At 44.2% G+C, this 24,941-nt stretch overlaps 1 protein-coding gene across 1 annotated transcript in view; it reads right to left on the bottom strand.

The window, feature by feature from the left end:
- LOC106582197 (immunoglobulin superfamily member 10) overlaps positions 1-22,724 on the bottom strand; it is a 29,656-nt gene extending 6,932 nt beyond the window's left edge. The window contains exons 1-7 of the mRNA XM_045704899.1: positions 22,386-22,724; positions 15,498-15,703; positions 15,189-15,318; positions 14,727-14,965; positions 14,429-14,580; positions 3,655-4,102; positions 234-3,540 (exon numbers count right to left, since the gene is read on the bottom strand). Coding sequence (XP_045560855.1) covers positions 234-3,540; positions 3,655-4,102; positions 14,429-14,580; positions 14,727-14,965; positions 15,189-15,318; positions 15,498-15,682 — 4,461 coding nt within the window. The 5' untranslated portion in view covers positions 15,683-15,703; positions 22,386-22,724. The remainder of the gene's footprint in view (positions 1-233; positions 3,541-3,654; positions 4,103-14,428; positions 14,581-14,726; positions 14,966-15,188; positions 15,319-15,497; positions 15,704-22,385) is intronic.
- Between the last annotated feature and the right edge of the window lie 2,217 nt (positions 22,725-24,941).

The following is a 24,941-nucleotide window of genomic DNA, read 5'->3' on the forward strand; positions in this document are numbered from 1 at the left end:
GTAGTAGTTGTAGGTATAGTGGTAGTAGTTGTAGGAATAGTGGTAGTAGTTGTAGGAATAGTGGTAGTAGTTGTAGGTATAGTGGTAGTAGTTGTATGTATAGTGGTAGTAGTTGTAGGTATAGTGGTAGTAGTTGTAGGAATAGTGGTAGTAGTTGTAGGAATAGTGGTAGTAGTTGTAGGTATAGTGGTAGTAGTTGTATGTATAGTGGTAGTAGTTGTAGGTATAGTGGTAGTAGTTGTAGGTATAGTGGTAGTAGTTGTAGGTATAGTGGTAGTAGTTGTAGGAATAGTGGTAGTAGTTGTAGGAATAGTGGTAGTAGTTGTAGGAATAGTTATAGTGGTAGTTCTTCTAATAAAGGTGATGACTGTAGAGGAGGTGATGGCTGAAGCAGTGATAGCTGCTGTATTAGCTGTAGTTGGGGGCAGTAGTTGTTTTGTAGATGAAAAAGAGCTGTCTATTTCTAACTCTGGCTGTCTCTCCTCTGGTTCATCAGGTGCTAGATAGACTGGTTCTATCTTATTGGGTTCTTCTTCAGTGATTGTGTAAAGTGGTTCTATCTCACTGGGTTCTTCATCAGTTGCTGGTGGTTCTATCTCACTGGGTTCTTCATCAGTTGCTAGTGGTTCTATCTCACTGGGTTCTTCATCAGTTGCTGGTGGTTCTATCTCACTGGGTTCTTCATCAGTTGCTGGTTGTTCTATCTCACTGGGTTCTTCATCAGTTGCTGGTGGTTCTATCTCACTGGGTTCTTCTTCATCAGTTGCTGGTGGTTCTATCTCACTGGGTTCTTCTTCACCAGTTGCTGGTGGTTCTATCTCACTGGGTTCTTCTTCATCAGTTGCTGGTGTTTTTTTGTCACTGGGTTCTTCTTCATCAGTTGCTGGTGGTTCTATCTCACTGGGTTCTTCTTCATCAGTTGCTGGTGGTTCTATCTCACTGGTTTTTTTTTCAGTGGCCGGTGGTCCTATCTCACTGAGTTCTTCCTTAGTTTCTGGGTAGAGTGGTTCTATCTCACTGGATTCTATCTCACTGGGTTCTTTCTCAGTACCAGTAGGTGTTGTTCCACCTGGTGTGGTTCCAGAACGAGGGGTAGTTGCTTTGATATCCTCTGGGTTGTGTTGGTTGAAGACAGATGGATCCTGCTCTTTTGGAGTGGCCCCGACCTGACCCTCTGTTATAGCATAACTCTGTTTTTCTGTGTGACTGTGAGTGACTGTGGGTGTATGTTTGCCTGTGTGTGTGCTACTGTGTGTGCGTGTGTGTGTGATAGTCGTTTGGGACCTTTTAGGGAGCGGAGCAGCAGTGTTTGTTAAGTGAGTCACCCTGTCTGTGTATGTCTGGGGTGAAGGGGGTGAGGCAGGAAGGGAGGCAGGGGGGGAGACAGATGTGCTTGATGGAGGAGCAGTGATCCTAGTTAAGGATGGAGTAGTAGTAGTAGTAGTAGTAGTGCTTCTAGTTATGGTTGTAGCAGGTACTGGCAGTTTCCTGGGCTTTGTAAGTGCTGCTCTGGTGGTAGTGGGATTTAGGGTATTCTGGCGAGAGGAGGTTGGACCTGGGACTCTTTGGCGGGGCATGGGTCGTCCTCTGAGTCTGTTGATGCGTCTCCTCTGGCCAGGCCTATTGCTGGCATTCCAGGGGATTCTGGGCCGCGACGGAACAGAGTTGGAGAACATTACCCTTCCAGAGTTTGTTGTTCCAGTCCTCTCCCCCTCACCTGTAGTCCTTACAGGGATAACACTCTGTCTCCTTTCCTCTGTGCTAGTGTAATTGACATTGGAGGTTGGCTTTGTGCTTTTAGGAGAACCCTCTGTCTCTGTTTCTGTCCCTGTCTCTGTGTCTGTGTCTGTGTTTGACTTAGGGTTCTGGGGGAAGTTATTGCTCAGATCTGAAGTGTTTGGTTTCTCTGGGGCCACTCTATCCTTTGTTAGCAGATCTGGGATTAGTGATGTATGGATGGTGTTTAACCACTCTTCCTGTAGACTGGGGACATCTGTGGAAGAACTCTTTGAGGTATCAGCCTCTGAGTCCAATACAAGTCGTTGATCAGAGTTTCTTCCCACGCTTACTTCTGGTGTGCTGTTTGGTATTGTGGTGTCTGTATGTATTCTGGTTGTCTGTGTTTTAGTTGTCTGTATTCTCTCTGTCTGTATTCTGTCTGGCTGTGTGCTACTTGGCTGTGTGCTGCCTGGCTTTCTTCTGGTTGTGTGATTGCTTTCTGTATGTCTGCTATCGGTCTGTATTCTGGTTGACTGTGCTCTAGTTGGGGTTGAGGTGGTTGTCTGTGCTTCAGTTGGGGCTGAGGTGGTTGTCTGTGCTCTTGTTGGGGGTGGTACATACAGGGAGTCTGTGATTTTAGGGGCAGTCCTTTCACGTATCTTAGTCAGCAGGTCGGCCCATTTCTGAGGGTCTATTTTGTGCTTGGCCAGGTTAAAGCTCCGCCGGCCCGCCAGCCTGTTCCTCCTCTGCTCCACAGGGAAGCCTCTCCTCAAGGGCTTCTTGCCCTTTTGGGGTGGTCTGCTTCCCTCCACCCTCACCATGTGGGATCTGATGGGGGGACGCCGTGTCCTGTTGTAACCTGCCCTAGTGGACAGAATGTTCTCCCCCTCATCATCTCCTGACCCCCCCGCTTCAATCTCCTCACCCCCTAGAGGGGCTCGTACCCTGTTGGACACCCCCGCCGCAGATTGTGGCCTCATGAGATATCTCATATGTGATGAGGTGTCAGGACGCGGGGTGAGCATCAGTCTGGTGGAGAGAGAGTCAGCACCGTACTGGTTCACCGCTACACACCGGTACAGGCCTGCATCTCCCAGCGCAGGGTTGGGGAGAGACAGGGAACCATTGGCCAAGACCTTCACCCCTGCCTCGTCCTTTCTCCTCCCCTCGTTCCTACTCCCTACCACTCTCCCGCCAGGAAGAACCCAGTTCACCTCAACCCTCGGTGTACCAGAGGCCTCGCACGGCAGACTGACAGGGTCTCCAACCAATCCAGTCACAGCAGGGCCCAGCTCCTCCCCTGGGGGAGGGTTGGATGATTCTACCACCGCCAGACGGAGGGGGAGAACATCAACATCTCCCCCAGCCCGGGCAACGCAATAGTACAGTCCAGCATCAGAGTGATCCACTCTCTGCAGGACCAACCCCTGGCCAGACACCCTGACCCTACCATCTGAGCTGCGGTAGGGAGAGGAGACTGTTGAACCATCTGGGAAAACCCACTGGAGCCTGTGGTCTCCAGAACTTAGGTCTCCAATAGAGCTGAGGACAGGACAGGGCAGGTGGATCTGTCTGTCTGCAGCTGCAGTAAAAGCTGTGTGGGTGTGGTTGGTCTGGATGAGAACCCAGGATTGTGGGGATGGGGGGTCTGGGGGGGCAAACACCAGGGTGGACAGGGTCAGTTTAACCCTGTGGGCGCTGGACTGAGCTCTGTTGAGCTCTAGACTGACATGGGGCTGCAGTAACCAGGCAGGCTGGGCTTGAATACTGGCCCTGACCCCTGTATGGTAGTAGCCCTCCTTCTCTGATGTCTGTCTGTACCTGAAGGACAAGAAAGGACAGATTTGATCTATGTGTTGGGGTTACAACAAAATTGTACAGGTAAAGAGGAAAATAACACAGGAATGTGTCTTGTGTGCTTCTGTATTTTCATACCTGTAGGCAAGTCTTGGGGCTTTACTCAACATTATTTCTCTTTGAAGCCTGACAGGCATCTCACTGTAGTAGGCCAGCAGCCTCCACAGCCTCTCATAGCCGTGCCCATCCACCCCACAGTCCAGGGAGAGGGAGATGGAGAGGGGGATGGAGGAGGAGGAGAGGTGTGGTGGGGTAATGTCAGGAGTCTGTGAGGAGTGTGTGATGTTACACTTCAGATCAACGGCATTCCCCTGTTGGTCAGACATCCCCAGGGAGGCGTTGCCTAAAGCCTCTCTAAAGGTTTCTATTGGTTGAACTTCGCCATCCTCCTGAGATGAGGCTCTGGGATTGGTGGAGATGACAGGCGAGGTGCAGGATAGGTCTTTCTGCTGCAAAAGGCCATGACCCTTCATGTGTTTGGGTGAGGCACAGACCGGGCACTGCGGCCCCGGACATTTCAACACCCCTGAGAGAGAAGAGAAGAATCAGTATTTCCTCACCCAAATAAGCATTCCAATTCCATTGATTCTGATTGAGACTCAGTAGGTAGCAGTGGAGGCTCCTCAGAGGAAGAAGAGGAGGACCATAAATATTACAATTGTAAAACATTTAAAAAGTTATCAGTTTTAGATAAAACTATACTCAATATAAAACACACTGTTTTGCAATGAAGGTCTACAGTAGCCTCAACAGCCTCAACACAGAGTTACACATGGGTTAAACAGACATACAGTCAATAACACAATAGAAAAAGGACATTCCACCAATTCTGTTGAAAAACGTTTCTTAAACTGACGCAAACGGAACGAAACGGGGATAGACATACCTGAATTTGTCCAATAGAAACTCTCGTTTGCAACTGTTGGACTAATGATTTCAACCTAGATCAGCTAGATGCAGGCAAGAGTGTACAAGGCGGTATTGAATTTGTTACTGTCTGTCCATGTGTCACTGTGTGCCTATGTTGTAAACTTTCATTCATAGACTAGGTAGTAGCAACCTCATGATGGGTAAAGGGAAAATTTGAGTATCATGTAGTAGCCTAAACCTGTCGCTGTTACATTGAACTGGGTGAATGGAATATGAATGACAGTCATTCAACATGCTGTAATAGAAATAAGGCCATGCTCATGAATATATATTTTTTTGTCCCCCCTCATCTAAAACGGCACCAACTGCCACTGGCAGGTAGGGATGTGCATCTTTCCATTTCATGAAGATTCGGTACGTATTGTCACGCCTACTCCTGCTCCCTCCCTCCAGCGGTCGACATAACCGGAGCTACTAACCACCGGTCCAGGCAACCCACATTGCGCACACCTGCTCCCCATCATTACGCACACCTGGACTTCATCACCACCCTGATTACTTTCCTTTCATATAGTCCTCAGTAGCCTCAGTAATCACGCAGTATTGGTTACATTCAGTACGCTTCTCCTGTTTTGCATTATCTTCATGATTATTAAACTCACCTTCTGCACCTGCTTCCTGCGTATATGTTACACATATGTAGATACATGGGCTCCGATATGGTACAGTTTACATACACTGGTTGGAGTCATTTAAACTCATTTTAAAACCACTCCACAAATTTCTTGTTAACAAACTATAGTTTCGGCAAGTCGGTGAGGACATCTACTTTGTGCATGACACAAGTCATTTTTCCAGCAATTGTTTACAGACAGATTATTTCACTTATAAATCACTGTATCACAATTCCAGTGGGTCAGAAGTTTACATACACTAAGTTGACTGTGCCTTTAAACAGCTTGGATAATTCCAGAAAGGATGTCTTTAGGCTTTAGAAGCTTCTGATAGGCTAATTGACATCATTTGAGTCAATTGGAGGTGTACCCGTGGATGTATTTCAAGGCCTACCTTCAAACTCAGTGCCTCTTTGCTTGACATCATGGGAAAATCAAAAGAAATCATCCAAGACCTCAGAAACAAATTGGAGACCTCCACAAGTCTGGTTCATCCTTGGGAGAAATTTCCAAACACCTGAAAGTGCAAATCAATCCCAGAACAACAGCAAAGGACCCTGTGAAGATGCTGGAGAAAACAGGTACAAAAGTATCTATATCCACAGTAAAACGAGCCCTATATCGACATAACCTGAAAGGCCGCTCAGCAAGGAAGAAGCCACTGCTCCAAAACCACCATAAAAAAAAGCCAGACTACGGTTTGCAACTGCACATGGGGACAAAGATTGTTATTTTTTGAGGAATGTCCTCTGCTCTTATGAAACAAAAATAGAACTGTTTGTCCATAATGACCATCGTTATGTTTGGAGGAAAAAGGGGGAGGCTTGCAAGCCGAAGAACACCATCCCAACCAAGAAGCATGGGGGTGGCAGCATCATGTTGTGGGGGTGCTTTGCTGCAGGAGGGACTGGTGCACTTCACAAAATAGATGGCTTCATGAGGAAGGAAAATTATGTGGATATATTGAAGCAACATTTCAAGACATCAGTCAGGAAGTTAAAGCTTGGTCGCAAATGGGTCTTCCAAATGGAAAAGTTGTGGCAAAATGGCTTAAGAACAACAAAGTCAAAGTATTGGAGTGGCCATCACAAAGCCCTGACCTTAATCCTCGGGAAAATTTGTGGACAGAACTGAAAAAGCTTGTGTGAGCAAGGAGGCCTACAAACCTGACTCAGTTACACCAGCTCTGTCAGGAGGAATGGGCCAAAATTCACCCAACTTATTGTGGGAAGCTTGTGGAAGGCTACCCAAACGTTTGACCCAAGTTAAACAATTCCACCTGTGGTAAATTCAATTGCTTGGACATGATTTGGAAAAGCACACACCTGTCTATATAAGGTCCCACAGTTGACAGTGCATGTCAGAGCAAAAACCCAGCCATGAGGTCGAAAGAATTGTCTGTAGAGCCCCCGAGATAGGATTGTGTCGAGGGACAGATCTGGGAAAGGGTACAAAAAATGTCTGCAGCATTGAAGGTCAGCAAGAACACAGTGCCCTCTGTAACAGTGTAGGTTCCGGCCCTCTCTTCGCCCCAACCTGGGCTCGAACCAGGGACCCTTGCACACATCAACAACTAACACCCCACGAAGCATCGTTACCCATCGCGCCACAAAAGCCGCGGCCCTTGCAACGCAAGGGGAAACCCTACTTCAAGTCTCAGAGCGAGTGACGTCACCGATTGAAACACTATTAGTGCGCACCACCGCTAACTAACTAGCCATTTCACATCGGTTACACCATCATTCTTAAATCTTCCTAGAGCAGTCCGCCCGGCCAAACTGAGCAATCGGGGGAGAAGGGCCTTGGTCAGGGAGGTGACCAAGAACCCGATGGTCACTCTGACAGAGCTCCGGAGTTCTTCTGTGGATATGGGAGAACCTTCCAGAAGGACAACCATCTCTGCAGAACTCCACCAATCAGGCCTTTATGGTACAGTGGCCAGACGGAAGCCTGCTTGGAGTTTGCCAAAAGCCACCTAAAGGACTTTCAGACCACAAGAAACAAGATTCTTTGGTCTGATGGAACCAAGATTGAACTCTTTGGCCTGAATGCCCTTTCGTCACGTCTGGAGGAAACCTGGCACCATCCCTACGGTGAAGAATAGTGGTGGCAGCATCATGCTGTGGGGATGTTTTTCAGCGGCAGGGACTGGGAGATGAGTCAGGATCGAGGGAAAGATGAACAGAGCAAAGTACAGAGATATTCTTGATGAAAACCTGCTCCAGAGCGCTCAGGACCTCAGACTGGGGCGAAGGTTCACCTTCCAACAGGACAATGACCCTAAGCACACAGCCAAGACAACGCAGGAGTGGCTTCGGGACAAGTCTCTGAATGTCCTTGAGTGGCCCAGCTAGAGGTCGGACTTGAACCCAATTGAACATCTCTGGAGAGACCTGAAAATAGCTGTGCAGCGACGCTCCCCATCCAACCTGACAGAGCTTGAGAGGATCTGCAGAGAAGAATGAAACTCCCCAAATACAGGTGTGTCAATTTTTTTGCGTCATACCCAAGAAGAATTCAGGCTGTAATTGGTGGCACAGGTGCTTCAACAAAGTACTGAGTAAAGGGTCTGAATACTTATGTAAATGTGATATTTCAGTTTATTTATTTAATTTATAAATTTGCAAAAAATCTAAACCTGTTTTTGCTTTTTCATTATGGGGTATTGTGTGTAGATTAATGAGAAGGAACAAACTATTTAATACATTTTGGAATAAGGCTGTAACGTAACAAAATGTGTTAAAAGTCAAGGGGTCTGAATACTTTCCGAATGCACTGTATATGAGGTTACCACCAAAAATGCTGCTAGAATTCATATTAGTGTCTGACTGTCTGGCCTGCATTGTGTAATGGCATGATGTCAACAGCACAGAGCAGAGCAGTGGCAAAAAAAGTATGGGCTCATTTCCCTCTGAGGGGTTTCTGGGCATCGTCTGAATCAGTAGTTTGCGATAATTCATATTAGGTATGGTACGAATATGGGGTCAGGGCTGGGAGTCTGTGTGTGTGTGTGTGTGTGTGTGTGTGTGTGTGTGTGTGTGTGTGTGTGTGTGTGTGTGTGTGTGTGTGTGTGTGTGTGTGTGTGTGTGTGTGCGTGTGTGCGTGTGTGTGTGTGTGTGTGTGTGTATGTGTGTGTGTGTGCATTGTAGATTAAAAGTGTTAGAGCTAGTAATGTATCAATATTTATCTTAGAAAATGTGCTATGAGATAGCCAATGAATGTATAGGACAATTTTGGATTTCACCCCCAACTCATCGTTTGGAAGTTTTGACTGACTTGGAGTGAGCTTCTCTTCTTCTCCTGCTTCGACCATGCAATGCGGGTATCACATGTGTAGCAAAAGTGATTGCTGTCTTCTTTATGAAATTATCAACTTTACCTTGTATATCTAATAATGACCATATATACTGATTGTTTTTTTTTAAAACTACCAAAACTTGATGATGGTGAACCTGAACAATCAAAATAAAATGGAATGTAAACCCCGATCAACATGGAGCCTACCTATAGCTTGATGAGAGAGTTGTTTCTCCGGCGGTATCTTAGGCTACTTTAAATCTGGACCATTTTCAATAGCACATGTAATAAAAATAACCAAGCAAATCACATTGGCTGTTACTCAACTAATAAAGCCTAATATTGCAAAAGCCATTTTGCATAACTTTGAATGCTGAAAGTGACGTACAGTTGTGCCAGATCATGGCCTACCTCTCATTGGTCAGCGCACATAGCTGCGCACAGCACGCAGTTTGACTAGGCTACTGATATTGCCTGGGGATTTTCGTGATGGAAAATTACTTGTAGATCAATGACTGTCAACACTGCTTAGTTTGACACTGAAGGAGAGAACACAGTTGGGTCATTCCATGTGAGTTTATCAAGCCATGACACCCACCATCTGATATTGTTCTGAAATCGTTTATGTAGTTAGAAACAGATAAGATCTGAATTCCTGAAACATAATTTTTTTGAAGTTTTTAAAAATAGAAATTAAGCTAATTGATTGTACCCAAATTGGCCATTTTAATTGATAGGATTCATATAATCTTCAATATATATACTACCTAACATCTTATTTCTACCATATTTCTTCCTAACAATGAGTAAGACATGAGGAATCCAATAAAATGATCAAAATCCACCCATGGACACCCCACACCCCATGCCAATCCCACCCCAATAACCAGTATACAGTATCAGTTCTCTATGTCTGACAAGTACGGCGCTGCTGCTTGGAGTATTGCTTCTTCAACCTTTATAATGTACTCCCTGTGAATCTGGTGATGCTTTTTTTCCCCTGTTCAGCGAAATTAGCCAAATCGCTTGCATTCTATACCATAAATTAGTGTGAAAGTACCAACATTTTGCCCACTAGATGCCGCTGTTCCTGCTACTGCCACCATACCCTTTAACCAATTTTGATGGTCTATTGTGTTAATTAAATCGACCACAACATTTTCTTTGCAACTTTGGGTAGAAAACCAACAGCTCATGATGAAAATAAATTGTGTGGTCATCCTCACAATTCAAACCAGTCCTCCATGAAAGCAATTAATCTTGTCCTTCTCTTAGACTTAACTTATGTCCAGGAAACGGCTCCTCTGTGTATGGTTTATTTCCTTACAAAAGGTCTGGATTAGTTAGACCATTCCTGGTGATTGGCGAACAAGCATACCATTAGGCTACAGCAGTTCTAATGGTTTCAATATTATGGTCTCTAATGGTCTTCAATGGTAAAATTCCCAAACACACACTGTATAGTGTTTTGCAATGGTAATGGTATCAGGTTGGGTTTAATGGAACATTTCACTAATCACACTACATATAGAGATGTTTTCTTTTCATTTTATTAAAAAACCTATGACTGCCATGCAATGGTTTATCATTTTATTAGGGTTGTCACAACATTTTAATCACTAGCCCAAATCTCCATCAAAGTTTTTAGCTTGTAGGAGAAGTCTTCACATCAGAATTGCACCATATGGATAGTCCTCTCAGAGAGCTGCCATTGTAAGGACTATTCAAGGAGAGTTGGGTTTAAGCATTAGGTTGCTAAGAGAAGGACAAACTGAATTACTTTCATGGAGGACTGGCTTGACCACACAATTGACCACACAATTTATTTTCATAATGAGCAAAAGCTATTGGTTTTCTACCCAAAGTTGCAAAGAAAAGTAGGTGTTCCATTTAATAAATCAGCAAAATGGATAAAAGGGTGTGGTGGCAGTAGCAGGAACAGTGGCATTTAGTGGGCAAAATTTGGTACTTTCACATTAATTTATGGTAAAGAATACAAGCGACTTCAATGGCTAATTTCTTTGAACAGGGGAAAAAAACATCACTAGATTCACAAAGGTTGAAGAAGCAATACTCCAAGCAGCAGCTCCATACTACTTGTCAGACATAAAGAACTGATACTGTATACTGGTTGTTAGGATGGGATTAGGTTCTATATTTATTGAAGAGAATATGAATCAGAGGAAGCTGGTGGGAGAAATTATAGGATGATGGGCTCATAGTAATGGCTGGAATGGAATAAATAAAATGGAATGAAACATGTGGTTTCCATACGTTTGATACCGTTCCATTCATTCCATTCCAGCCCTTAAAATGAGCCCATCCTCCTATAGCTTATCCTACCAGCCTCCTCTGAAATGAATCTTTCAATTAAAATTGCCAATGTGGGTGCAATCAATTACCATAATTTCTCAGCGATTAAATTATATTTAAACAAAATAATGCTTCAGGAATGCTACTCTTCTCTTTCTAACCGAAATGCTTTCAGAACAAACTGAGAGGGTGAGTGTTGAAATCCTCTTTCTTGTGCTTTTGGAGGTGGAATGAAGTAATTTGAGCAACATTTTTTACATTGGTATCGGTTTGGGGCATAGCCGTGGGAAGTAGGGGTGCTGAGGTTGCTGCAGCACCCACTAAAAAATCATAATAAAAAAAATATACAGTTGAAGTCAGAAGTTTCCATACACTTAGGTTGGAGTCAGTAAAACTCGCTTTTCAACCACTCCACAAATTTCTTGTTAACAAACTATAGTTTTGGCAAGTCGGTGAGGACATCTACTTTGTGCATGACACAAGTAATTTTTCCAACAATTGTTTACAAACAGATTATTTCACTTATAATTCACTGTATCACAATTTCACTGGGTCAGAAGTTTACATACACTAAGTTGACTGTGCCTTTAAACAGCTTGGAAAATTCCAGAAAATGATGTCATGGCTTTAGAAGCTTCTGATAGGCTAATTGACATCATTTGAGTCAATTGGAGCTGTCCTTGTGGATGTACAGTGCCTTGCGAAAGTATTCGGCCCCCTTGAACTTTTCGACCTTTTGCAACATTTCAGTCTTCAAACATAAAGATATAAAACTGTAATTTTTTGTGAAGAATCAACAACAAGTGGGACACAATTATGAAGTGGAACGAAATTGATTGGATATTTCAAACTTTTTTAACAAATTTAAAAACTGAAAAATTGGCCGTGCAAAATTATTCAGCCCCTTTACTTTCAGTGCAGCAAACTCTCTCCAGAAGTTCAGTGAGGCTCTGAATGATCCAATGTTGACCTAAATGACTAATGATGATAAATAGAATCCACCTGTGTGTAATCAAGTCTCCGTATAAATGCACCTGCTCTGTGGTAGTCTCAGAGGTCCGTTTAAAGCGCAGAGAGCATCATGAAGAACAAGGAACACACCAGGCAGGTCCAAGATACTGTTGTGGAGAAGTTTAAAGCCGGATTTGGATACAAAAAGATTTCCCAAGCTTTAAACATCCCAAGGAGCACTGTGCAAGCGATAATATTGAAATGGAAGGAGTATCAGACCACTGCAAATCTACGAAGACCCGGCCGTCCCTCTAAAATTTCAGCTCATACAAGGAGAAGACTGATCAGAGATGCAGCCAAGAGGCCCATGATCACTCTGGATGAACTGCAGAGATCTACAGCTGAGGTGGGAGACTCTGTCCATAGGACAACAATCAGTCGTATACTGCACAAATCTGGCCTTTATGGAAGAGTGGCAAGAAGAAAGCCATTTCTTAAAGATATCCATAAAAAGTGTTGTTTAACGTTTGCCACTAGCCACCTGGGAGACACACCAAACATGTGGAAGAAGGTGCTCTGGTCAGATGAAACCAAAATCGAACTTTTTGGCAACAATGCAAAACGTTATGTTTGGCGTAAAAGCAACACAGCTCATCACCCTGAATACACCATCCCCACTGTCAAACATGGTGGTGGCAGCATCATGGTTTGGGCCTGCTTTTCTTCAGCAGGGGCAGGGAAGATGGTTAAAATTGATGGGAAGATGGATGGAGCCAAATACAGGGCCATTCTGGAAGAAAACCTGATGGAGTCTGCAAAAGACCTGAGACTGGGACGGAGATTTGTCTTCCAACAAGACAATGATCCAAAACATAAAGCAAAATCTACAATGGAATGGTTCACAAATAAACATATCCAGGTGTTAGAATGGCCAAGTCAAAGTCCAGACCTGAATCCAATCGAGAATCTGTGGAAAGAACTGAAAACTGCTGTTCACAAACGCTCTCCATCCAACCTCACTGAGCTCGAGCTGTTTTGCAAGGAGGAATGGGCAAAAATTTCAGTCTCTCGATGTGCAAAACTGATAGAGACATACCCCAAGCGACTTACAGCTGTAATCAGCTGTAATACAAAGTATTAACTTAAGGGGGCTGAATAATTTTGCACGCCCAATTTTTCCGTTTTTTATTTCTTAAAAAAGTTTGAAATATCCCCAAAATTTCGTTCCACTTCATGATTGTGTCCCACTTGTTGTTGATTCTTCACAAAAAATTACAGTTTTATATCTTTATGTTTGAAGCCTGAAATGTGGCAAAAGGTCGAAAAGGGGGCCGAATACTTTCGCAAGGCCTACCTTCAAACTCAGTACCTCTTTGCTTGACATCATGGGAAAATCAAAAGAAATCAGCCAAGACCTCAGAAAATAATTGGAGACCACAAGTCTGGTTTATCCTTGGGAGCAATTTCCAAATGCCTGAAGGTACCACCTTCATCTGTAGAAACAATAGTACGCAAGTATAAACACCATGGGACCACGCAGCCGTCATTCCGCTCAGGAAGGAGACGCATTCTGTCTCTAGAGATGAAGGTACTTTGGTGGGAAAAGTGCAAATCAATCCCAGAACAACAGCAAAGGACCTTGTGAAGATGCTGGAGGAAACTGGTACAAAAGTATCTATTTCCACAGTAAAACGAGTCCTATATCGACATAACATGAAAGGCCGCTCAGCAAGGAAGAAGCCACTGCTCCAAAACTGCCATAAAAAAGCCAGACTACAGTTTGCAACTGCACATGGGGACAAAGATTGTACTTTTTGGAGAAATGTCCTCTGGTCTGATGAAACAAAAATAGAACTGTTTGGACATAATTAACATTGTTATGTTTGGAGGAAAAAGGGGGAGGCTGCAAGCTGAAGAACACCATCCCAACCGTGAAGCACGTGGGTGGCAGCATCATGTTGTGGGGGTGCTTTGCTGCAGGAGGGACTGGTGCACTTCACAAAATAGATGGCATCATGAGACAGGAAGATTATGTGGATATATTGAAGCAACATCTCCAGACATCAGTCAGGAAGTTTAAGCTTGGTCGTAAATGGGTCTTCCAAATGGACAATGACCCCAAGCATACTTCCAAAGTTGGGGCAAAATGGCTTAAGGACAACAAAGTCAAGGTATTGGAGTGGCCATCACAAAGTCCTGACCTCAATCCAATAGAACATTTGTGGGAGACCTGAAAAAGCTTGTGTGAGCAAGGAGGCCTATAAACCTGACGCAGTTACAGCAGCTCTGTCAGGAGGAATGGGCCAAAATTCCCCCAACTTATTGTGGGAAGCTTGTGGAAGGCTACCTGAAGCGTTTGACCCAAGTTAAACAATTTAAAGGCAATGCTACTATATACTAGTTGAGTGTATGTAAACTTCTGACCCACTGGGAATGTGATGAAAGAAATAAAAGCTGAAATAAATCATTCTCTCTACTATTATTCTGACATTTCACAATCTTAAAATAAAGTGGTGATCCTAACTGACCTAAAACAGGGAATTTCTACTAGTATTAAATGTCAGGAATTGTGAAAAACTGAGTTTAATGTATTAGCGGACCGATATAGCCATCTGTTGCTCATCAATATAGACGTCTGTAGCACCTCCATCCTCAAGCATCTTCCCACGGGCTGATATGACCAGGGATCGATGTTTCATCCCTAAGTCTCTGTGTAGTATTAGGCGTTAGTGTAGTGTGATAGGCACCTGGGTGAGAGATGCTCCAGGCCTGCATCCAAGCCATGCTGCAATCGCAGGACCAAGGGTTGGCCTGCAGAGCCAGGGACTCCAGAAGAGGGGCAGTCCTCAGTGTGTCCCTAGGCAGGATAGTCAGACTGTTGTTGGACACATCCAGATGCCTTGGGAGAGGAGGGGGATAGTCCAGTCACAAATTATACCCTATTCCCTAAGCAGTGCACTACTCTAGTGCACTACTGTTAGGTGTGACCAAAGACTAAGAGTGAATAGACTAATAAATGCACAATTAAGGCACACGAAAACCCACCTGAGGTTGGAGTAGCAGAATGTCTGCAGTAGGGATAGAGTGCAGAAGGCCTGCGGGTGCAGCTGGTGGAGCCGGTTCCCCTGCAGTCGGATCAGTCTGAGGTTGGGGAGGCGGAGCAGGGCCTGGGGGTGCAGGAACTGCAGCTGGTTGTGATCCAGGTGGAGTCGCAGTAGTGAGGACAGGCCTGAGAAGCTCTCTGCTGAGATCTCCCTCAGCTTGTTATAACTTAGCTTCAGGACCTGGGGGAAAAAAATGGATGGATGGAGCAATGAATGAATGATAATTGAAAATACATGGTATAAACCCCTCCAGCTATAAACAACAATACATACGCATCAATGTGAGTCAAATGAACACAATAGCAGACTGTGTCTAAGCTCAATAGAACTATGGACATTTGCATCCAATTATTAGCTCATTCGACCCCTCTCCTCTCCATGTCAACTCTATAAGCCTCAGTACCTGAAGGGAGGACAGATCTTGGAACGCTCGGTCAGGAATCTCACGGATGTCATTACCATGAAGCATCAGCAGCTCCAGCCTCCTCAGACCAGCCAATGAGCTGTCTGGGATCATGCTGATACTGTTGAACCTTTCAAATACCAGAGAGAAACAGCATCAGCCAATGGAATGTGTGTGTGTGTGTGTGTGTGTGTGTGTGTGTGTGTGTGTGTGTGTGTGTGTGTGTGTGTGTGTGTGTGTGTGTGTGTGTGTGTGTGTGTGTGTGTGTGTGTGTGTGTGTGTGTGTGTGTATTTTTGTGCAAGCCTTACCCTAGGTTGATGTGTAGTGTATGTTGTGGTAGAAGCTGTGGTATGGTGAGCAGGGACCTGAAGGTGCAGTGTAGTTCAGTGGGCTGGTAGCAGGAGCAGGGCCGAGGGCAGGCACCTCCAGGAGACACCAGGGTCACTAACACCACCACCACAGCCAGAGACACACCACACACACTGGGAGCCATCTTCAATAGGAAGGACCCTCACTGCCAATATAGAAATATTTACAGTACCATTCAAAAGTTTGGACACACCTACTCATTCAAGGGTTTTTCTTTATTTTTACTATTTTCTACATTGTAGAATAATAGTGAACACATCAAAACTATGAAATTACACTCATCATACCAGATCAATGCAAATGGTGGCTATTGTCCAGTGTACTACAGGGCTTGATGGCACTGACACACACAGCACTGACACACATTCTCAAGGCTTGTGCTGACATTCCCGTGGAAATTAGCCTACAGTCTCAGTCTGGTTATTCTAACGTCCTGACCAGCAGTGAAAACGACCACGCTATCTTTGACATTGTTCTGACATTTCAAGGTATGTGAAAAAATATCAACAGTTGTTCACAAAGGAGAAGATCAAGCTATCTAAAGTACCGAGGTAAAGACAGTTTCAGATTGGATATTCAACGGATATTCGCCTGTAGTTTTCCTTACGTTCACCAAAAGCAGTTAGGGACCGTCAACATAGTGACAAATCACATTTATTCAAATTTCAATAGCTATTTCACCATTACTCCTTAAACTTTCAAAACTGGTTCTAGCTAGCCCGATGGCATAGATACACATTGCACACATTTATCTTTTTGTCGATTTACATCTTGCACTATTTAAAATTATTTATTTACATTTTAGAATTTCAATAGCTCATTGGTCATATGACCTACTGGACTCAAACAACGTTCAGAATGTCCACTGACTACCCTTCTATATTGCACACCCTTTAGTTTGTCCATTCATCTCACATGTTTTTACGTGATTTTTCTTAATTAAAAATTTCAATAGCATCTTGGTCATGTGACCTAGTGACTTCAATCAAGGTTCCGAATGTCCACTCAGTGGGCCTACACATTGCACACCCTTTAGATTGTACATTTTCATCTCACATGATTTTACATGAATTAAAAAAAATTTAAAATTGCAATAGCTCCTTGGTCATGTGACCTAATGACTTCAAACAAGGTTCAGTATGTCCACTTACTACCCTTCTATATTGCACACCCTTTAGTTAGTCAATTTTCGTCTCACAAGAACGTCCTGTGCCGGTCAGAGCGAGTCATCAGTCCGGTGCCATCTGTGCCAGCTTCCCGCACTCGTCTTGAAGAGCCAAAGACCGTCAGGGAGGCGATGGAGAAGTTGGGAGAGAGAGAGGAGAGAGATGTTGTGCAGGTGTGTTCTGCACAACATTCGATCTGAAGAGCCTGTCAGCAGTCTGGTGAGTCCTGTGCCAGCTCCCCGCACCCTCCCTGAAGTGCCTGTCCCCAGTCCGTTACATCCTGTGCCAGCTCCCCGCACTCGCCCTGAAGAGCGTGTCATCAGTCCGGTGCCACCTGTGCCGTCTCCATGCACCAGGCCTCCAGTGCGCCTCTCTAGCCCAGTAAGTCATGTGTCGGCTCCCCACACTCGCCCTGAAGAGCGTGTCATCAGTCCGGTGCCACCTGTTCCAGCTCCACGCACAGTCCAGAGCTTCCAGCGAAGGTCCACGGTCCGGAGACTCCAGCGGCAGTCCACGGCCCGGAACCTCCAGCGACGGTTCACAGTCCGGAGCTTCCAGCGACGGTTCACAGTCCAGAGCTTCCAGCGACGGTTCACAGTCCAGAGCTTCCAGCGACGGTTCACAGTCCAGAGCTTCCAGCGACGGTCAACGGTCCACAGTCCAGAGCTTCCAGCGACGGTCAACGGTCCGGAGCTTCCAGCGACGGTCAACGGTCCGGAGCTTCCAGCGACGGTCAACGGTCCGGAGCTTCCAGCGACGGTCAACGGTCCAGAGCTTCCAGCGACGGTCAACGGTCCGGAGCCTCCAGCGACGGTCAACGGTCCGGAGCCTCCAGCGACGGTCAACGGTCCGGAGCCTCCAGCGTCGGTCAACGGTCCGGAGCCTCCAGTGACGATTAACGGCCCGGAGCGTCCAGTGACGGTCCACGACCCGGAGCTTCCTGCGCCGGTGCCATGGCTGGAGCCTTCTTCTGCGCTGGTGCCCAGTCCAGGCAAGGCGTCCAGTCCTGCTCCATGGCTGGAGCCTTCCTCTGCGCCGGTGCCCAGTCCAGGCATGGCGTCCAGTCCCGCTCCATGGCCGGAGCCTTCCTCTGCGCTGGTGCCCAGTCCAGGCATGGCGTCCAGTCCCTCTCCATGGCCGGAGCCTTCCTCTGCGCCGGTGCTCAGCCCAGGCAAGGCGTCCAGTTCCGCTCCATTGCCGGAGCCTTCCTCTGCGCCAGTGCCCAGTCCGGGCACGGCGGTCAGCCCGGCTTCAGGGCCAGATCCGCGGTCTGAGCGGGGGCTACATCCCGCACCGGAGCCGCCGCCGCCGCCGCTAGTTGCCCACCCTAACCCTCCCCATCCAAGTTCAGGTTTTGCGGTCGGAGTCCGCACATTTGGGGTGGGGGGGGGTACTGTCACGCCCTGACCATAGAGAGCCCTTGGGGTGCTCTATGGTGCAGTAGGTCAGAGTGTGACTAGGGGGTGTTCTAGTATTATATTTCTATGTTGGTGTGAGTATGGTTCCCAATTGGAGGCAGCTGATTATCGTTGCCTCTAATTGGGGATCATATTTAATGTGTTCCTTTTCTCACCTGTGTTTGTGGGATATTGTTTTGTGTGAGTGCATTCAGCACCACATAGTTCATGTTTCGTTGTTTGTTATTGTTTTTTTGTTTAACTTTCACTTTAAATAAAGATGTGGAACTCAACTCACGCTGCGCCTTGGTCCGTCCATTATCACGATCGTGACAACTACTTCTGCCAAACATACCCTCGTAAAACTGACTATCCTACCGATCCGTGACTTCGGCGGTGTCATTTACAAAATAGCCTCCAACACTCTACTCAGCAAATTGGATGCAGTCTATCACAGTGCCATCCGTTTTGTCACCAAAGCCCCATATACTACCCACCACTGCGACCTGTATGCTCTCGTTGGCTGGCCCTCGCTTCATATTCGTCGCCAAACCCACTGGCTCCAGGTCATCTATAAGTCCTTGCTAGGTAAAGCTCCGCCTTATCTCAGCTCACTGGTCACCATAGCAGCACCCACCCGTAGCATGCTCTCCAGCAGGTATATTTCACTGGTCAACCCCAAAGCCAAATCCTTCTTTGGCCGCCTTTCCTTCCAATTCTCTGCTGCCAATGACTGGAACGAATTGCAAAAATCACTGAAGCTGGAGACTCATATCTCCCTCACTATCTTTAAGCATCAGCTATCAGAGCAGCTTACAGATCATTGCATCTATACATAGCCCATCTGGAAATAGCCCATCAAACTACCTCATCCCCATATTGTTATTTATTTTATTTATATATATTTATTTTTTTGCTCCTTTGCACCCCAGTATCTCTACTTGCACATTCATCTTCTGCACATCTATCACTCCAGTGTTCATTTGCGAAATTGTAATTATTTTGCCACTATAGCCTATTTATTGCCTTACCTCCCTAATCTTACTTAATTTGCACACACTGTATGTAGACTTTTCTATTGTGTTATTGACTGTACATTTGTTTACTCCCATGTGTAACTCTGTGTTGTTGTTTGTGTCACACTGCTTTGCTTTATCTTGGCCAGGTCGCAGTTGTAAATGAGAACTTGTTCTCAACTGGCTTAACCGGTTGAATAAAGGTGAAATAAAAAATAAAATAAATTTTAAAAATACTTTATGTGGGAATGTCTTATGTCCGTCCTACATGTAGTGTTGGTACATGGAATAGCCCTCAACTGCATATATCATAAATTGCTATTGCAAATAGAAGTTTACGTTCAACAAGTGACATTTTCAGATATTATTTTGACAAACACACTTTGGTTCTTACAATTCATTCTCTATTGTCATAGTGGGCACTGCCATCTGTGATCTTTGTGATATGACTTTCTTTAAGCACATACTGATGAAACTGTCACTTAATATTTTTTTCTTAAAGTCTACAAATGCTCTACATTTATTCACTCTGTGATAGGGTTGGATCCTATATGCTACTTTTATTATTGTCCTGTAAATGGTTCAGATTCTATAATTTAGGCGGTGTGTAGAATGGGGCATAAAGGAAATTACCTCTACTACTAAATTACTACTAGATTATAGCGATAAGGAAAACAGCATACAAATGTGGCTTGTGTATTCATTTGCCTATAACTAATCAGAATTCCATTATGTTTACATAAAAAAGAGAATACTTAAAAATGAGAAGATCCTGCCATGAAAAAAACTGCTGGGTGGACATAAAGTGGAAAGGAGGGGAAATAACTCACACCATGCAGCAGGACACCTTCAGCTGTGGGGTCTTTGTAATGCAGGTTTGATAGTTATATTTTCAATAATGAATGGTTAGCTGTTATGTGACAATTAGGTCAAAAACTCTATTTTATGTTTTGGTGTAGATGGCCAAGGAAGTTGCACAGAACTTCCCCAACATCCCCTCCCAAATTGATATGGAACCTTCACAAACACATGGAGCAACTGCGAAAAGAAATGGCTGAGGATATACTAAAAATGTCTGGTATGTAATGACATTTAATTCAAAGTAAATGTAAATTCTTTATTTTTATGTGGTTGTGTGGGACAGCCATATGTTCAGTTCATGCCTATGATTTCAGAGTTCAACAAAGCCAACAACTGCTTCATGTGTGCCACTGATAAAGAACCTGGATGTGGCCCAAAGACTGACTGGGTTAGTAACTTTATTTAACATGTTTATAATCTTTTGACAACAGTGACGGCATGTAAGACAATTTATGATATAACACAATGGATGGCTAATTCGTCATACTGCATTGATTTTTGATATTATTTATAACGTGTTATGCTTTGTTTTATTTTAGATTGAATGTTTTGCATGCCAATGGTGGTTCCATGTGCTGTAACTAGGAATGAAGACAAAAGAGTTCAACAGAGTAAACAACACAAACTGGAAGTGCAGTCTTTGTTGTTGAAAATGTCTGCTATACCCCATCCACACTGAAGAGGTTCTGAAATGTACATCAACCAGGGATGAAGAGAAAGTTAACACTGTGAAATGTTTCATACTTATTTGAAGTTAAGTGTCTGTTGACATGTTGGAAAAGATTAAAGGTCTACAATTTCTGTTTAATTTGTCATTATTACATTTTTATTCATTGATTTACTGGCCACCATTACTGTGGTTACATGTTCAGTATATGTATTGACCAGCAAACCCACTGCAGCCTACCTCACTAGCTCACTCTCCATCCCTGCTTTGGACAATTAATAGCATGACTCTCGTACTTTGCCCTTTTCCTTTATGGTTGATATTAACGATGAAAGGAGATATTATCTGTCTCTCTCCTATTGTGTACCGCTGTTAAATACTGTGGAAAAATTAAAAACAGGGAAAATAAGTACCTAGAACTACCAATTGTTATAGATAAATATTAAAGAAAAGGGTAAACACAACAGTGGACTGAACCCCCTAATTGTCAAACTAATATTAACGTACAACAATATAGAAGAGACATAACTAGAGGTTATGCAATATGGGTGTATATCCACTGCACGCTTCTTAGGTGTGTAATTGACATGACCAAGGAGCTATTGAAATGTAAAACTATGAAAAATGTACGTTACACTGCATGATTTTACAGTACACAAACAAGAGTGTGCAATATAGAAGGGTACATTCTGCACCATGTTTGAAGTCACTAGGTCACTTGACCAAGGAGCTATTTAAATTCTACATTTTGAAAAATTCATGTAAAATCTTGTGAGATGAAAATGGACAAACTAAAGGGTGTGCAATGCGTAGGCCCACTCGGTGGACATTCTGAACCTTGTTTGAAGTCCCTAGGTCACATGACCAAGGAGCTTTTGAAATTGAGAAAAATTCATGTCAAATCTTGTGAGTTGCAAATAGACAAACTAAAGGGTGTGCAATATAGAAGGGTAGTCAGTGTACATTTTGGACCTTGTTTGAGTCAAGTAGGTCACATGACCAATGAGCTATTGAAATTCGAATGTAAAAAGTTTGTACTTTGTTTACACTCCCTAACTAATTCAACATGGAATACAAAATGCTGCTCACATTTCCACGTTTATTAGCTTTGGAAAGCGAATGAATGTCCAAATCGTGAAAATAAGACCTGTGCAATGTTGTGCGCAATTTTTCCAACATAGTGACACTTATTTGGAGTCTGTTGCTCAAGTGGTTTGAAAGCTATTGAGGTTTGAAAGCGCGAATATCCGTCGAATATCCAAATAGAAACTGTCTTTACCTCGGTATCTAAAGTCAGTAACTAATAGGCCGAATTTAACGCATCAAATCCGACCAGCAGCTCCAACTGTTTCCTATTGTTTTACGCACGAGTCTGCATCAAATAACCTGCCCTCTAATCATTCCACAGGCGAGCAGTTAACGATCATCCTCTGACCTCTATACGGATACTGACCTCCCTTTATCGTCGAAACGATACTGACCTCTCTCTATTCTTTGACGCACTGCTAAACGCTGCCACAGAGTGATGAAATTGAAGACAATCATTATTTTTCCTCGGTAGGTAAATGCATCTATATGTAGGACACAACTTTACACCTTTACATTGCATGGAAATACTTAGTTGGAAAAAGTTTTAGCATCTGGTGGCAATTTGACAGCAATTGCCACCAGTAGGATAGGCATTTCATTTGGGAGCTCAGAATGATTACTGTCAATTTACCTTGCAATCCTTCAAACCGAAGATATCAAGACTCTTCATTTCGTTACAGCCAAAATCTCTTCAAGTGCTAATTTTTATCCAAATGACGATTCGGCAACGCATTCATGTAATTCCAGGTCTGTTTAATAATATAATATTGGCATTCAAAACGTTACTGACGTTACAATAGGCTACAACTTTATCCAATAGATATGAGAGGTGAAAACAATCTGCCAAAAATTAAAAAATCCTTGCGTTTGTGAAATATATATATTTGTATTTGTTTGGATAAAATAACGAATAGATTCCAATGTTCTTGCTATTCCGACAGAGCAGGTATTGTTCCCCTGTGCAGCTGAAAGGAAGGGAAGGAATCAGAAGTAATGGATGGTAAAAACTATTTGGGGAGGAGAGTGTCTGAGTGGGTGACGCTTGGAGAGGAGAGTAGGAGAGCTGAGGAGGGACGGCGCTGGGAGAGGAGAGTAGGAGAGCTGAGGAGGGGTGATGCTTGGAGAGGAGAGTAGGAGAGCTGAGGAGGGGCAGCGCTTGGAGAGGAGAGTAGGAGAGCTGAGGAGGGGCAGCGCTGGGAGAAACAGAGAATCAGACTCCTAAATAACTGTGTGTAGCCTTTCATTCATTTAGAAACTTTAAAAACATGTAATATTTTGAGTGACTTTCACAATGTATCAGTAACATCCAAATTAATGTAAGGAGCTCCAAAATTATACCTGCAATGGAAAGTGAGACTTTTACCTGTTACCCATCCTGGCCCTGGATCTGTGGGTGGTCCTTTATTTCTCTGTCCCAGCTCTGGCTCTCTTTCCTTCTGTCTGAGATGTCTCTGTTGTAGATACCGGGAGTTCTGTAGCTGTTTTCCTGTTATTGTGTAATTCATCCAGTCAGGCTGTAGAAAGCATTAGGCCCAAACCCATTTAGACAGTCCCTCAGTTCCACACTGTTACATAACAGCAAAGCAGCGACCCAATCCCACTCGGCCCAACACAGCCACCATTATAATATGAGGTTACCATCAAAATGCTGCTGGAATTCTTATTAGTGTCTGACTGTCTGGCCTGCGTGCTGTAATGGCATGATGTCAACAAAACAGAGCAGAGCACTGGCACAGAAAGTATGGTCTCATTTCTCTCTGAGGGGTTTCTGGGTATTGTCTGAATCAGTAGTTTGTGAAAGTTCATGGTCCGAATATGGGGTCAGGGCTGGAAGTCAGGGTTTGGAGCTCCATGGGGTCAGGGTTGGGAGTCTGCCTGGCTGTAAAGGTGAAAGGTAGGGGTCAGAGGCCTGGTTCCAGGAGGGTGTTTATTTTTTTTATATTTCACCATTATTTAACCAGGTAAGCCAGATGAGAACAACTTCTCATTTACAACTGCAACCTGGCCAAGATAAAGCAAAGCAGTGTGACAAAAACAACAACACAGAGTTACACATGGGATAAACAAATGTACAGTCAATAACACAGTAGAAATATCTATGTACAGTGTGTGAAAATGTAGTAAAATTAGGGAGGTAAGGCAATAAATAGGCCATAGAGGCGAAATAATTACAATTTAACATTAAAACTGGAGTGATAGATGTGCAGATGTTGATGTGCAAGTAGAGATACTGGGGTGCAAAAGAGCAAAAAAATGTATAAATAACAATATGGGGATGAGGTAGTTGGGTGAGCTATTTACAGATGGGTACAGACAGGTACAGTGATCGGTAAGCTGCTCTGACAGCTGATGCTTAAAGTTAGACAGGGAGATATGAGTCTCCAGCTTCAGAGATTTTTGCAATTCGTTCCAGTCATTGGCAGCAGAGAACTGGAATAAAAGGTGGCCAAAGGAGGTGTTGGCTTTGGGGGTGACCAGTAAAATATACCTGCTGGAGCATGTGCTACGGGTGGGTGTTGCTATGGTGACCAGTGAGCTGAGATAAGGCGGGGCTTTACCTAGCAAATACTTGTAGATGACCTGGAGCCAGTGGGTTTGGCGACGAATATGTAGCAAGGGCCAGCCTACAGCATACAGGTCGCAATGGTGGGTAGTATATGGGGCTTTGGTGACAAAACGGATGGCACTGTGATAGACTACATCCAATTTCCTGAGTAGAGTGTTGGAGGCTATTTTGTAAATGACATTGCCGAAGACAAGGATCGGTAGGATAGTCAGTTTTGCAAGGGTATGTTTGGCAGCATGAGTTGAGGAGGCCTTGTTGTGAAATAGGAAGCCGATTCTAGATTTAATTTTGGATTGGAGATGCTTAATGTGAGTCTGGAAGGAGAGTTTACAGTCTAACCAGACACTTAGGTATTTGTAGTTGTCCACATATTCTAAGTCAGAACTGTCCAGAGTAGTGATGCAAGTTGGGCGGGCCGGTGCGGGAAGCAATCGGTTGAAGAGCATGCATTTAGTTTTACTTGCATTTAAATGCAGTTGGAGGCCACGGAAGGAGAGTTGTATGGCATTGAAGCATGTTTAGAGGTTTGTTAACACAGTGTCCAAAGAAGGGCCAGATGTATACAGAACGGTGTTGTCTGCGTAGAGGTGGATCAGAGAATCACCAGCCGCAAGAGCGACA

Source organism: Salmo salar, chromosome ssa21 (assembly GCF_905237065.1).
Source record: "Salmo salar chromosome ssa21, Ssal_v3.1, whole genome shotgun sequence".
Taxonomy (NCBI): Eukaryota; Metazoa; Chordata; class Actinopteri; order Salmoniformes; family Salmonidae; genus Salmo; species Salmo salar.